Raw genomic sequence first — 16,541 nt, 5'->3', positions numbered from 1 at the left:
CGAGCAGCTGCATCCACGCCAAACATCACCAACTGCAATGCAAAGCGTTGGATGCAGTGGTGTAAAGCACACCGCCACTGGACTCTAGAGCAGGGGAGACGCGTTCTCTGGAGTGACGAATTGTGCTTCTCCATCTGGCAATCTGATGGACGAGTCTGGATTTGGCAGTTGCCAGGAGAACGATACTTGTCTGACTACATTGTGCCAAGTGTAAAGTTTGGTGGAGGGGTGATTGTGGTGTGTTTTTCAGGAGCTGGGCTTGGCCCCTTAGTTACAGTGAAAGGAGCTCTGAATGCTTCAACATACCAAGAGATTTTGGACAATTCCATGCTCCCAACTGGCCCCTTCCTGTTCCAACATGACTGTGCACCAGTGCACAAAGCAAGGTCCATAAAGACATGGATGAGAGAGTTTGGTGTGGATGAACTTGACTGGCCTGCCCAGAGTCCTGACCTCAACCCGACAGAACACCTTTGGGATGAATTAGAGCAGAGACAGAAAGCCAGGCCTTCTCATCCAACATCATTGTGTGATCTCACAAATGCACTTCTGGAAGAATGGTCAAAAATTCCCATAAACACACTCCTAAACCTGTGGAAAGCCTTCCCAGAAGAGTTGAAGCTGTTGTAGCTGCAAAGGGTGGACTGACATCATGTTAAACCCTATGGATTAAGATTGGGCTATCACTTAAGTTTATATGTGAGTCAAAGTAGGTGAGTGAATACTTTTGGCACTATAGTGTATGTTTATTTTAAGTTTCAACATTGTTGAAATAGATCTAAATCTAAATCTTGTCCAAACATTTTATTGAATCAATGATACCAAAGCAGTAGCTAGCTGTAATTCAGTGACTAATCAGCTGTTTAGCGGACAGCTGGCAATTTAAAAGTTCCAGCTTATATACACCAGAAAGCAATAGGACTCTTCTCAGCTTAAAAAGCTAAATGTGAAAGGTAGCATCGTTTATTTTGGTCATTAAGGCTGAATAGGAAACAAAACACTGTGATTTTATTATAATTATTGATGGATAAGGCTAAATACAAACAGAATAAATATAATGATGTAAGTAAGGTGAGTAAACTTTATAATTCTTTAAAAGAAAGTGTTGATAGTGTTCACTTAAATGAGGCTTCATATTAAAAGTGTTTTTCTAGACAGACACCTCACCCTGATCTCTGCAGAGCTCCTCTCTTGCTGCTCAACACTGTTTGTCTTTTGTCTGAGGATTTGTTCGCGCTACTCACTGTTTTTGTATCAGAATGGGCCACTTGACAAGTCTGCTTGGTTTTCAAACCCATTCACAGCCATGTTTTCTTTCTCTTTCTAAGGCTGACTTTTCAATCAGTGAACAAACAGAATGGAATTAAATTACTTCTCTCCCCCCTCCCCTTCCTCTCTCTGTTTCCCCTCTCCATCCCATCCCTCTCTTGACCTCTTTCTGAAGGTTAGATAACCTTTGCATCCATGAACAGGGGGTAAAGCTGAATGGGTTGACGACCAGGAGGAAACCAGGAGCAGCGCCTGACCTTCAGATGCGACTGTCTGCAGCCTTTGAGTGAACCCTGAGGTGACGGCAAGGACAGGGAGCCTTGTCTCGCTTAGGAGCTGTGACCCTGCCAGAGAAAGCAGAGGTTACAGGAGTGAAAAAAACACACTTTGGACAGGCTGAAACTGAACTATTGTTGGAATGAATGGACGGACAGATGGAGGAAATAAACGTTTCAGGTTACTGACACAGCTCGAAGGAAATTGGGACTACAAAGGAGAGCCTGATGAATAGGACTGTGATAGATGAGAGGCAACTCTTTAATGCTCAAACCTTATTTTGAGCTATGGTAAACTCTTCACTGCAGACCTGCAGAGACTCTGATGATTATTTCTCTGATTATTGTTTTGTTTCACCTTAATTTTAAAATGCCAGAGCAGCGCTGGTCAGCTGTGTGTGGTTTCAAGAGATATGACTTTGCACTAAGATCCATTCCATGTATTTTCAAGACAAAAAGGGAAAAATTCACCCTGTGTATGTAGATTTGTTTTTCTTTCTCTGTTTTGCTGTTTTTTTTGTTACAATGAGAGTGAATCAGCAGGGAGAACAAGTGCTTAGACTCAGGGTGAGTGACAGGCTGTTACTTTCCATCATCAGTTCTCATTGTTTTTTTGGTTATTTTTTAAATTGAAGCTCTAGTTTCCAGTCAATCTATTCACCCTTAGAGATGTCACTGGAGAGTATAGACTGGAAAAGAGTTAGTGAAGCAAGATGCGTTTGCCCACTCATTTTCCTGTGACGAGCCATGTGGAAGAACACCATGTCCGTTTAGCACAGCATGAGCGCTCATGATTTCAGTGCTAAGGACCAAGAAGACATGAGTCCGCAGGGATGAAAACTGACCAAAACAAGCCTAATGGAGATGACACTTAATTCCGAGACCCTTTAAGTAGCTTCTATACCCGCAGGCAATTTATGTTTCATCAAGTCTTAACCTCCTTTTTATTCCTTTTTAAGAACCAGTGGCCTACATTGTTGAGCTTCAATTTGAATGCAAAAAAAGCCCTAAATGTCAAACACAGAAACCAAAATTAAAGACATGGAGATGACTGACAACATGAGATGTTTTTTTTTCTTCTATGCCAAACAACACAGGTGATCCACATAAAGCAGAGACACACCTTTGCCTACACATACCATTGTAAAGTCCCATAGTTTTTGTAACAATGAACTGTTTGTCCTCTCAGGTGAGTAAAGGTGTCACACATGACACATGGATGTGTGAAGAATTTATGTCTGTCAGGTATCGCATTAGTCACCTACAGCTCACCTGCTGTACAATTATGTGCAGTTGAAATAGCAGGGATATTTTACTATCATGGGTGACAATGAAAAGTACCGAGCACATGACAATGAGTCAGACTGCAACATACACACAGCGCTGTCACCCGACAGTAAAACTGAACAAATATATAAAGAAAAATGAGCGCATTTGTTAGGCCGCTGCTGCTTCAGAGCTTTGAACCCAAAAAATGTGGCTTTTACAGGATAAAAGTTCATTACTGATAATAAAGAACTGAGGGGCCCATGGAGGTCAGCAAAATCATGGTTCCTTGTAAAGTTAAGCTGTGATGATGTTGTATTTTTAACCTGAATAATAACCATTCTTATCAAATTAATTATTAATTTATGCTGTAGTACAATATAGCCTTTTTCAAAATGTAAACCTCTTTTCTGAAAACAGAATGACCTTTTTATCGATAATGTTAACAATGTAGATGGGCACTCTGAACTAAATGATCAGGAAATAAATGTCAAACTTCATAGCTTGGCCATAATGGGCACACATTTCAGGGTACCAGAAAATAAAGTAGAAGAAATTGAGCTTTTTTCTTTTTAAGAATAGAATAATTGTGAAAAGAGACAAAAAGTGGTAAAAACAGTAGAAAAATAGGCTAAAGTGGCAAAAAGGGTTTTCAATAGGCATAAAAGGGCAAAACAGTGGCTATAATTGGTTGAGGTGGCAAGAAGAAGTGGCATACATTGTTTAAAATTGGCAAAAAAAAAAAAAAGCTTGCATTAATAGGAAAAATGGCATATTATATTTAAAATTGGCAAAAATTGGGCAAAAAGCAGACAAAAAAGTAGTGGCAAAATGGGTGTAAAAGGGAAATATGGGCAAAAAGCATCATTAGTGTAAGTGGGCAAAAATGGTGAAACTGTGCAAAAAGTGGCAAAGGAATGTTGCAGAAATGCAAAGATACAGGCAAAAATGACATGGCAGGGCAAGGAAATAGTAAAATGAGTCAAAAATGGGAGGCTGGATAGCTCAGTGGTTTCTATTATTGACAGTGGTATGGGAGGTTGGGGGTTCAAATCCCAGTCAAAACAAAAATGTCCAGTATGGGTCCTTGGGCAAGGTCTTTAATGCCAGGAATACCTGTTGCTTTGTATAAAAGCATCTGCTGAATGACATTGCAAAATAAAGACAAAAAGTGGAAAAAATTTGAGAAAACTGAAATTAGATCAAATGTGAGAAAAGTGGCAAAAAAAACAAACAAAAAAAAACATTTCCAAAATGGCATAAATGTATTGAAATTGGCAGAAATGCAGCGAATAAATAGGCAAATGTGGGTGCAAAGGGGCAAAAGAGCAAACATGGGATAAAAGTGGTAAAAAATTGGTGAAAAACAGCAATAATAGGTTAAAAGTGGCAATAATGGATGGAAAGTGGTGAAATGGGTTAAAAAGTAGAATAAATAAATAATTCCCAAAAAAGTAACCAATATTAGTTTTGTACACTTTTCAACTCCACAATGAGGTAACTGTTAGCCAGGATGCTACTGATCCAACACACATGCATTGATATTATCAATAAATCACAGCTGGGCAGGGCCTATTTTCTGTGTTTTTCAGGGGCCCATTCAATCTGTGGGCAGGCCTGGCCTATAAAGATATTTATATATGTAGTTTTGACCTAAACCAAACATCGGCCCTTAAAGAACACTTTAAAGTTCAAGCAAGAACTGAGAAACAAACTTCAGTTCTTAGAGCAAAATTTAAAAATGAAGATGAACAAAGTAAAAAAAAAAAAAAAAAAAAAAAAAAACAACTTCAGCTGACGTTTGTCTGTTAGGCCTCCCAACGTGCCACAAACCTATTTGTACATATGGCTGATATTCACAGCTGATTTATCAGTTGTCCATATTGGCAGAAGTTCTCTTATATGACAATTCTGATAATTCACTGTTTATGCTAATATCTGCAGGTATTGTTGTCATGCAGATAATATCACCAAGCTGAACCAGTTTAAATTAAAACTCAGTTTTTAACATACATGACCCACTTTCATCATTGTAAACCTCTATATTAAAGTTCTGCATGGCACTAAGTGAATGCCAAGTCGTGTTTGTTAGACTATACTTTATTAAGAGCTGCTCACCATCAACCTATTGACAGTAATTTCACTATAAATGTGACTGAAAGCTTTGACTTTACCAAAGAAACAGGATGTGACAGCGAGCCAAGAAGACACAAAATGCCACCGTCATCAGATTTATGCCTTTGTGTCAGGAATGCAGGACTGGACTGCTCAATAATCAATCAATAATGACAAATAAGCATGAGGCAGGATTGCAGGACACGTTCACAGCTCAGGAATGCCAAAAAGATGCATGTCTAGGGAGATATAAAGAAAAAACATTTTCCGTAAAGGACCAACTAACTCATAAGGATAAAAGATTAATTTTACATGACTTTAGATTTTCCAAGATCTTTATCAGCATAAGCTCCATCTCTGTACAGGTCCACCCTCTTGGTAAGGAGCTAGACTCGCTCTGTAATTTCAGGCATTTAAGTTATGTTCTTTGACGGCAGGTTTCAATCTTTATGGCCAAGGCCACAGGGTCAGGTTTTAGCGGCAATGTGGTATTTTAACTGACTTGCTGACTTGCTGTGCTCATTGAAAAAGCCATTTTTGATGGGTGACATCCTGTCATTGTTTGTTTTAAACAGTAATATGTGGTAAATCTACCATTGGAGGAAAGGTAACTATATCCAATTATTTTATCTTATTGTTGACAAGAAAAGACGTTGTTTACCTGGGTATGGAAAGCATGTCTTTTTCAACATCACTGTAGATTATAGTTTCAGACATTATAGCCTAGAAAAGTGGCTGATTTTGCTCCAGATACAAGAAGAACAGTCAGTGTTCGCTGATCTAGTCATAATCTGTCTGAAAGAAACTCAAATCCCACACCTATAAAGCTTCAAAAGCAGCTGGTAGGGGAGGGAGATTTGAGCTGCCAATTTGATGTGCATGAGATCACTCTCATTCAGGTTTAATCATCATCTTCAGATCTTTCCCAACTGGCTTTCCCAAGTGTTGCCAGAGTTAAAGGGCTGGAAACGGATATGAGCAGAAATAAATTACCTGTGTGTGAAACCGTCTGTTCTGCACCACCTCTAGTGACATCAAATATAAACTCATTAGTTCACAAAGGTGTAGTCAGAGGTTCATCAGGGAAGAAAAGGGTAAAAGACGACACATTCTGGCCCTTTTTAACTCTTTTGCATGCTTGTGAAAAGTTTTTCCCTCATGATCTTCTTAAGATAAATACTTTTCTATTTCTGTATGTCTTAACCCTAAATTTTACCATTAAACACTGCCAATGAGAAATAAAATCTCTTTTACAAGGTATTTTAACAACAAATGAGGCTGTCAGCTATTGTTGCTGGCAACAATATATAAGAGGCAGAAACTGTGTCAGAAAATAAGTTAGCAGCAGTGATCAAATGATTCTGGTTCTAAGTCCTCCAAACAACTAAAATGCACTTCTTCAAGGTGACTTTGTAGCAGGTACCAAGATGAAAACAAGCAAAAAGCAAAAACATAATAAGCACTTAACCAATGAACAAGTTTGAGGAGTTTGGTCAAGTCCATGAGACTAAAGATTACAGCTTCTGCGAGCTTTAGGAGTCAGCAGAGAGCCTAAATTAGAGGGAAGAGCACGAGGTATGGTCCTGTGAGAAAAGATGCATCATCTTTGTAACCTCTTTGTATTGTTATGGAAGAAAACTGTCAACAGAGCTATTTAAAGATCAGACATTACCGAAGGAAAAGCCAACACAAATTGTACAAGTAAACATAGACTGAACTACATGTTTGATATAGACCTGAGGCCTGTTATGTGTGGTAATGACCACAGGGGGGTGCTGTTATATCATGAGGATAACAGCGCTCTGCTTCAAAATATGCAGCTCTCAGGACTGAAGCAGTGAAAGCTGAAAGAAAATGCACAGCAGCTGCAGGTTTTACCTGAAAATCCCCTTGTGGTATGTTATGTCTTCTGGAGATAAAGATTTATCTCTATCTTTTTGCATGTGTGTGAAAAAAATGTCTTTGGTTGAAATTTTTCCTACCAACAGCAGAAAATGTAAATTAAAACTGCTGTCACTTTAATTTGCTTCATAAATGCTACATTTTTAAAGACACCGTGTTATGAATGCATGAAAATCAAGAATTAATGCCTCATTGACTTCTTATACATTCATTATATTCAAATCCAGTTTTGTCTTTTCTGTGGGTGGAGACAGCAGCAGCTTCATTGTTTTATATCCATGAAGCCAGTTAGTGTAATTCATATATTCAACTTTCACCATAGCAAACATATTTGAATGCATTGTCCAAGATTATCAATCAGTCAGTCTTTGCTTGTATTGCACCAATTCATAACCAAAGTTATCTCAAGACACTTTATGAAGAGGGCAGGTCTAGACCATACCGTCTGTGGTGGCCCATTATAATAGACCAGCATTAATCTTTAATATTATAACAAAGACTATACCCAATTATAATAAAGACCAGTGTTAGTTTATCATTCAAAAATATAGCAGTAGTTTTTCTCTTAGACCCAATGAAACTGTTCTAATAATGATTATAGATGTAAGAATTATGTTAAAAAATGAAGATTATGATTTGTGTGCTTTTGATTACTTTTGACAAAATAAATGAATAGGGAGCATATGAAACTGGTGTGTATGTAACAACAATATTAAGATATTAAAGAGAGCTAGATAGAGATTGAAATTTTACTTTTGAGGCTGGAACTGCAACTGCCCGTGCTTTTTTTTTTTTTTTTTTCGATAGTTAACTATAGTCCATCACAGGTTTAATCAGCACAGGGTAACACTGAAACAGATTTTACTGACTTACAGTGTCTATAAAAAGTTTTTACCCTCTTGGATGTTTTGAGCTTTTATTGATTTAATAAACCAATCATTATCAACATAATTATGCCTTTTTATTTAAAAAACTCTTTAATGTCAAAGTGAAAACAAAATTCTACAAGGAAATGTCAATTTAATTATAATATGTAATGTAAAATATGTAACGGCATAAATATTCACCCCCTTTAAAGTGTCTGACCTAATTCAACAGAGGTCCGGCCAAATCTGAAAGGTCCAGTCACTGGTTAATCACCACTGGTTGATCACTTAAATTCATCATCATAAATGGAAGGAATATGGCATATGTATAAATCTGCCTAGATCAGGCCAGCCTCACAAACTAAGTGATCGTGCAAGAAGGAGACTAGAGAGAGAAGCCACCAAGACACCTACACTTGAAGGAATTACAAGTTTCAGCAGCTGAGATGGGAGAGACTCTGCATTCAACAACTGTTACCCGGGTTCTTCACCAGTCAAAGCTTTATGGGAAAGTGGAAATATCAAATATCATATTATATCTTGACTTGAGTATGCCAAAAGGCATGTGGGAGACTTCATTGTCAAGTGGAAGAAAGGTCTTTGGCCTGATGACACCAAAATGATGCTCTTTGGTAATCAAACAAGACACCAAACACTGCACATTGCCACAAACACACCATACACACTGTGAAGCACAGTGGTGACAGCATCATGCTGTGGGGATGCTTCTCTGCAGCCAGCTCAGGAAGGTTTGTAAAGGTAGAGGGTTAAAATGAATGCGGCAAACTATATGAAAATCCTTGAGGACAATCTTAGTCTGCAAGAGAACGATAGCTTTCACTTTGACAGTAGATTTTTATTTGTAATTTTGCTTCAACAAAAAAGCCAAATTATATTGACCATGATTGAACTATAACATCAATAAAAGGGTAAAACATCAAAGGGGGTGAATACTTTTTATAGGCACTGTATTAACAGTTTGAAACATGCAGAAAAGGAAAAAGAAACACACCATTTCAATGAGTAATAATGTGCCTTGATACAATGAGAAGAGTTGACATAAAAATCAATTTGAATGCAGCAGTCATAAATTTAAAATCACACTTATTTACATAAAACAGCTCCTATAGAGATTATTTAAAACATTTGTTCTCTGTGACTCCTTGCAGCTTTACAATTGGTCCCATTTCTCAAATGATTGTCAAGTACACACAATGTGTTTACCTACTAAATGAGGACAAGCGTGAAAATGGCTGTAATTCCTGAAGACAGTGTGCGTTGCTGTGTGTGTTCACATTGTCTGACATGCTGGTGCTCACTTTGACAGTCTGTGGTTAGAAACAAACCTCAAACACTTCTGTCTGTTCCAGCTTCTTTCACGTTCCAGTTGTGTGGGAATGACAGACACTTCGATTAAAGTTGAAGAGCCACTCGGAAAAAGTATGCCCAAAAACCAATCTGGTTTTATCAGTGAGTAAAAGACATCATAATTAAATGGTTTTGTAATGTTATAACTAAACACAAAACAGTTTTTAATACAAAATCGTGATTATGAATAAATGTTACATTACATTAAAACAACATAATCAATACAAAATAAAAAAGGCAGTGTAATGGCTGTTTTTCTTTTCAAGTGTACCAGATTGTCTTGCTTGACAACTCAAACTATCCCAAATACAGATTTGCATGTGTTGATAAGATGAATCAACACAGTGAAATGCTGTCTTGTGCTTTGATTGAGAAACCCTTCAGTCCTTTCTTTTCTGTGAAACTGTCAAGCAGCAATGAGACAGGGACAGATACTGATCGATTAAACTGCATAAATGCCTGAGTAATTACTAAGACAAAATCTGCTTTTTACACAATAAAACAAAGTTCACATTAAAAAACATCACATAAACAAGTATGAAATGAGGTTTAAGAACATTACACTATGGAAAAATGACTGATTACCATGCATTAAGTTAAAGGAGTTTTTAGTGCAAGTCTCCAAATTCATGCCAATAGTGTGAAGGGTGCATGCTTTATAATGCATATTGGTTTTAATACTGTGGTCCCTTTTTAACAAGCTCAACAGCATAAATAACGAAACAACATTTTGACAGAAAAACAAAACAAACAAAAAAAAAAAAAGAATAAAAAATACATACATGAAGTGTCATGTCCAGTTATAACAAGAAGATATTTAAGTAATGACCATTCTTTGAGTTTATATTTAATACTGTTCATAATCTTACAGCTCACATAATAAAATCATTAAAATAAGTGCTTCTGGTTTAGATAAATGAAACAAAAGCCTTCCTCTCTCCAAAGTATAGAAAGTTTTTAGGTGTAAAGGTTAGGCTTTTCTTTGTCTTTTGATTTTACAGTCAAGTTATCCGATTTATATTCATCACATACATGATATTATAATATGTGGTTGTTCAGTTTTTGTGCAAATCTTCAGAGTAATCTCTCTGATCAAGTGTAAGCTGTAATTTCTGTTTCACCTTTCAGCATCCCGTCTTTTTCTGCCATCACGACCCATCACCTTGTGTATCCAGGAGGTGAATGCAGAGACTTTCGTATAGACCCCTGGGGACTGTTGAGTCCGGCAGGCGTGGCCCCAGGACGTGACCCCATAAACTACCCAACCCCCTCCCGGACGCTCGCACACCAGCGGACCTCCGCTGTCACCACGACAACTGTCCACACGCCTCTCTGGCTGGATGCTGCCGGCACAAAGCATGCGGCTCGTGAAAGCGCTCTGGAAATGCTGCTGGCAGTGACGGCGGGGGAGTAAGGAGAGGGGGGCCTGCTGCAGGGTCTTTGAGTATGAGCGGCCTGAGAAAGAGGGGGGAAGAGTGAGAGTTTAGAATGAGCGGTATGTTTGAGAGTCTATGTTTATATGTGTCAAATGTCAGAGATTAATAGGCAGACTGTAGGCTGAAATAACTTTTACTCTGGAGCCTTGAAACGTCTTTTATTGCAGCTCAATGTTGTCTGCAGACTCGACTAGACAAGACTTTATGTTTTAGTCATGCCAATTAGCCAGCTTAAAGAGTAATGCCTGTATCTGTTTTTATTCTGAAACAGCTGTGAAGTGTTTTGACCCCCTACTGCCATTATACATTCAAAATCTTATTTTAATCGGTGTAAATGTCAAGATACGACCAAACCCTCTGACATCCCTTAGCCCCTTGACCACTTTGTGTATTTTTCAGAAAATGATAGTATGCTAACAAACTAGATAAGACAGTGAACACAATACCTGCTAAAATGTTTCAAGGGGAAAGAAATAGAAGAAAGCACCAAAAGTAAGCTACATTTTTAATCTTTTGATGGGAAAAATGTGAAGGTAATTGCCCATAAAAACATGAATTAACTCAAACAGCACTGTTGCACTGAACCAAATATGGCACCATATTACTGCCCCACAAATGTTTATTCAGCCTTGCAAAACTTCTTGGTGTTTGCCAAATGAAAGCAAACATAAGCATTAGTTCACTGTCTTTCATTTGTCAGAGCCAACATACTGTATGAGTCTGTGATTTACCGATTCCCAGCAGGAGATAAAAGTCCTGTCTTAAACAAGTTTTGTAAAGAGAATTTCATGGACAGGGCTTGCAAGTTAGCACTGTACCGTAAACACTGGGACTTTATGTGGATAAATGCCACAGTGGCACAGGTTCCAAGCTAAACAAATACAGACGTTCGGCTACAATACACACCATATTATTTTTTGTTTACTTTTTACTAAGCCTGACTGTTACTTTTACTCAGTTTCATTCTGTGTTTCAAAACTACAAAATATTACATTATCCATGAATAAATGCCCACTGTGATGCATTGTGGGTATTTCAAATTAGTGATAAATGGACATGGCATGGCAGTGATGATAGATCAGATTGGTGGGAATTAAATCTGGGGATATGTCGGCATAATTTTCCCATGATGCACTGGGACAGTGTTTATATGTGTTTGATATGTTTAAATGTGATCAGATGAGTTTAGATGTTGAATGTTGTACAGAGATCGCTGCTGGGATTCTTTTGTTCATCTTTCTGATAGATTATTGTTGTTTTTCATGGTCAACACTTTTGCACCATGAGTGAAAAGAGTTAAAAATGAGTTTGACTGCCAGTCTCATTTTTGTGATCAAAAATTTAACCCATCTCTGATCATTTCAGTTATGAGGTAAAATCAAGAAGTTGTGGAAACACATGCAGATACTTGCTTTGCAAGCATTGTCAAGTATTTCTAATGAATACCACCAGTGGGACTGATCTTAAATTATATGATACAAATTACTGTGTTAAATTGCATTGAAGCATGAGTCATTTTTATATGCTGAGTTTAATTAAAATTACATGTATTTCAAAGTAAAAAATAAGTTAAACAGCGCGCCGGTAGTCGAGTGGTTTAGGCGCATGCCATATACACAGGCGACCCGGGTTCAAATCCGGCCCGTGGCACTATTTCCTGCATGTCTCTCCCCGCTCTCTCCCCTGTTTCCAACTCTATCCACTGTCCTATCAAATAAAGGCCAAAAATAAATCTTAAAAAAAAAAATAAGTTAAACAAAGATTAGTCTTGTTGAATCTACTCATAAATGTAAGTACATTTCACTTCAATTGTTTTGTTCTTGAACTAAAACAGAGTAGTATTTTTTTTTTACAAAGATTAATTTAGCTAATCTACAAAAATAATTTAAGCAAAAAGTTGCCTAGGTTTTTCTAAGTAGGTTGGGCTGAACATTTTTATCAGTGTAGTCGCTTTAGCTGACCTGACATAAATTTACAAGATTAAAGTATGGGATAGGAGTAACAGAAAACTGCAGTAGATGAAGAACATGTAGCTTCAAGAAAAATAGTGTTGGAGAGTTTCCACACTGTAGTTTAAATTGAGTTCTATTTACTCATTAGGGATTGTAGTGTAAATTATATATTTTAACTTGAGTCTGCTCAAACATGTATTTCCACTACTTAAAAACTTTGATATTATCAGTTTCAACAAATATTTTGAGTGTTTTAAACTTTTCACAGGGTGTAGTCTGTTGCAACTACTTTCAAACTGGTTTTACCACATGAAGAAGAAACACAGTTCTCCCTGGTACCAGTGGTGTCTCTGGAGAAGGATTAACGTAGTTTAATCTGACTGGTAGGACTTTGTCTGAAGTCAACTAAACATCAAAAGTCATTTGCCACATAAGAGATAAAGCACATAGTTGAACTAATCCCCACTGAATGTGTTTCTTAAACAATGTGCAGCCCTGAGTAGCTGGAGGCAAGAGATCATTAGATCATGAGAGAACTACAAGTTATAGGGGGAACAGTAAGTAAACAACTGATTTCCTTGCTTTTCTGAGGTTGATATGCTGTTTCATATTATTCCAGGAATTTTTGTTTCTACCATGGGTGAGTACTTAAGAAGTTTAAAGGATTTCTACACAGAATGTGTGGTAGCATATTAAATCCTATGGTTTTCCACCTCAAATGTTGATTTTTCTCCATTCATGACATCATGTTATCTCTGTGACCCTCTGAATGATGACCTTTGGCTTTTGCCACAGGATCAGACATAATTTTAAAATTTTGATAAGATACAGTTGGAGTCCATGCATTGTGTTGTATTTTAAAATTGACTGGATGCTTTGCACACTCTTCCTCTTATTTGGGTTGATCTGCTCCCCATAGAAAGGTGCAGAGTGATGCTTCTGTGATGCTTCTGCCAAAGAGGTTATGTGATCGGGTGGGTTTGTTAGTTAGTTAGTTAGTTTGTTAGTTTGTTAGCAACTTAACTCAAAAAGCTATGGATGGATTTTGATGAAATTTTCAGGAAATGTCAGAAATGGCATAAGGAAGGACTGATTAGATTTTGGGAGTGATCCGGATCACCGTCTGGATCCAGGATTTTTTTTAAAGGATTCTTTACTATTGGGAGATAGGGCTAATGGCGGAGGTCTGCGCTGTTACCACTCTACACCAGGAGATGGCAGACATGAGTAACTTCAATCCCAGCAGCACTTTGGGTGTGTTTCTATTCAAAGTTTTGGAGTTTATAGAGTTTCAAGATGCACGCCCAGTTGAGGAGACGAGTCGGAGCGTAACAGAGAGAAAGACAGCGAACTGTAGCAAGAATACTCACAATGCTGGGAGGAATAGAGGAATATTCACCCTCTGCCATGACTTCCAGTCGTCCAGTAAGACCATGGGTGAGACTGTCAGTGCATCTGTTGGCACTGGCAGGCACTATTTTCACCATGACAGTCCACCTGTAGCGAAGCCAATGCTTTGCTTCACCATGTTTCCACCACACTAGGGAGAGAGTAATTGGTGAATGCTGTGGTGGGGTGCTCATGGGGACGGATCCAGGAATTTTTTAAAGGTTTCTTCACTATTGGGAGATACGGCTAATGGCGGAGGTCTGCGCTCTCTGAGTGCGTTTCTAGTTTCATAATAAACCTCACTACTTGAAGTTAAACAGGAGAAGTTTAGTGTCAATATGTAAAGTCAGAATTCCTGTTTTCAGGTGCTCTAAACATCCAAACACAGACTAATACATGCCGTTTATCCTTTGCTGGATGGGTCTCTAAAAAAAATGCGGGGCATCCCACAAATGCACCCATTTCTGCATCCACTACTTAACTCTAACCCTGGACACGGACCTCATTTTATTTGAAAGCAAATAAGAACCTTTGGGTAGATTGAAGATAATGAAATGGACTTAACAATGGAAAAAGGAAGTTGTAATGGATTAAAAAATTAAAAAGAGAACATTTAAAATGGATACATTTGATAACACAAGGTGCAGATGACTTGACTTGCCCACTGAGCTGTCTGTAAGTTTTAAAGTGAAATGAGACATCATGGAGGTATATTTACTTCACATCATTGCGGCTGTAAAGGATAATAAACCATGCAGTTAGTGTGACTTAAAAAATCAATGCACTAATTATGGACCTTAAGCAATCATGATTTAAGCATTAGCCCTTGATTAATTTGTTTTCTAGATTTGGAATAACCATTACTTATATGATAGGACTTGATTCATCCTTTTTTTTCTCATCAAGTCTGGATTGTTGTAAACATATTACACATGCCTGTTTACAACACAGCAGGCTCATAGCTTAATGATCTTCTTTGTGAGCTTATAGATTTCTTACCTGTTTTTAGCAGAAGGATATGCTTTAATTTGTTAAAAATGCACCCACAGTTTCTTTCCTATGACGCTGTGCGCTAGTGGTAAACTAAAAAGTTTCAAAGGCCAACTGAGATGTCGCTGCACCAATGGCCCAGGTTTAATGTAGTGTAAAATAGTGTAAAAGTATAAAATGTATAAACAAGGAGAAAACTTGAAGAAAACAGGCTGATAGATTGATAGATAAATAGAGGTAGATCATTACTTTACTAATTAATCCCAAGGGAAAGTCATACAACGAAACACTTAACTCCACAGCTGTTATGGAATGATCCTTGTTTCATAAGCAGGCATTGACTATGAGACAGGCAGTTGAATGAGGCTCTTTAAAAAAATGGATGAATATTCAGTTATTTTTGGTCATTCATACGTGCTACATTGTTTTCTCATTTCAAAGGTGTTCCCCTTGCCACTTAGTACCGGACTCAGACACAGAAGAGCTCTTATTAAGAGATTAGTTGAGTTTTTTTTGGCACAGTCAAAAAGACACCGTTGTCTCATTCAACAAAGATTCCTATCATACTTATTTTCTCTGTCTTTTTGAAAAGGGAACACAAAAAAGGTATGAAAAGCGTTTGCTCCTGCGTAAGTCTATAGGGGCAAACATTGTAATTAGCTGTATGTGGCAGCTTTAGTTGGAACGTGTGCTTTTAGCCTGTCCATGTCTCCATGTGATGTCAGAGTGGCAGACAGCCAAATGCAAACAGCTGTACAAACCAGACATCTCACCCTAAATTAAACAGCCTTTCCTCACATCACACACATGCTGTAAATAGCTCATGTTGTCAAAACACTTACAGAAACAAATGAAAACTCCTTCTCCCACACACTCAGTGTTATTAAGGGAATACGATACACTAACCCCTCAGTAGGGAGTACATGTTTTTGCATAAGCGTGTGCTGTGACATTCTTCAGCCCTCTGTGGCTGTGTTGTAATGATTAATGACATCAGCATGTAATTCAAAGATCACTAACAGATGTGTGTCACTTTTACAGTTGAGTATGGACACATGCCACAGACAAGTGTGATAATTGGAGGACGATTCTCTTTTGTGTTTCAGATTTTGAGTTGGGATCAAAATAACTGGCATGGGAGTACAATTCTGGGTACAGGTTCTTTGCAGATGACGTCATGCAGCAGCAGAGAACTCCCTTTAGCAGGGAGGGATTTTGCATAGAGAAACGCTACCAAAAAGGCCAAAGGTTTTGAGCTGTTTATGACTATGCCAAGTGTTCAAAATGAAAATCAAATAATTCTTAATTCTTAAGCTACTTTTGTGTTGCTTAAGCAGTGAAATATTCAGGCAAACATGTTTTTAAAACTTTTACAAACTTATGGTAATTAGTAATTGCTTTCAGTAGAGCCTGTCTTAGTCGACCCATTCGGTCTCCTACCCCATAGAGTGTATTTAGTTGACAGTATATAACAGTTCAATTAAAAGCATGTTTAGTACAAAATGAGATTTTTTAATATGTTAGAGTCTCAGTTAGCCACTTAGCTTCTTTAGACTCTTGTCTACCATCATCTGGGTGGACGATGCTAAACACTAGAAGGCCTGCAGGACTGAGCCAATTGTGATATTGATCGCCAGGTAAACTGAACAAACTGTGGTAACAATCACTGTTTTGTAAAGTATGGAGACATTTTCTGATGATAATTGTAGTGTA

At 37.8% G+C, this 16,541-nt stretch overlaps 2 protein-coding genes across 2 annotated transcripts in view; one reads left to right on the top strand and one right to left on the bottom strand.

The window, feature by feature from the left end:
• Window positions 1-2,590, top strand: part of ndst3 (N-deacetylase/N-sulfotransferase (heparan glucosaminyl) 3) — a 78,401-nt gene extending 75,811 nt beyond the window's left edge. The window contains exon 15 of the mRNA XM_041784420.1: window positions 1,445-2,590. Within this exon, the coding sequence (XP_041640354.1) occupies window positions 1,445-1,453 (9 nt within the window). The 3' untranslated portion in view covers window positions 1,454-2,590. The remainder of the gene's footprint in view (window positions 1-1,444) is intronic.
• A 6,058-nt stretch (window positions 2,591-8,648) lies between these two features.
• prss12 (serine protease 12) overlaps window positions 8,649-16,541 on the bottom strand; it is a 37,197-nt gene continuing 29,304 nt past the window's right edge. Inside the window, exon 13 of the mRNA XM_041785558.1 lies at window positions 8,649-10,516. Coding sequence (XP_041641492.1) covers window positions 10,179-10,516 — 338 coding nt within the window. The 3' untranslated portion in view covers window positions 8,649-10,178. The remainder of the gene's footprint in view (window positions 10,517-16,541) is intronic.

This window comes from Cheilinus undulatus, linkage group 4, assembly GCF_018320785.1.
Source record: "Cheilinus undulatus linkage group 4, ASM1832078v1, whole genome shotgun sequence".
NCBI lineage: Eukaryota > Metazoa > Chordata > Actinopteri > Labriformes > Labridae > Cheilinus > Cheilinus undulatus.
Note: the sequence above shows the minus strand (reverse complement) of the source record. Positions and strands in the feature narration are given on the sequence as shown.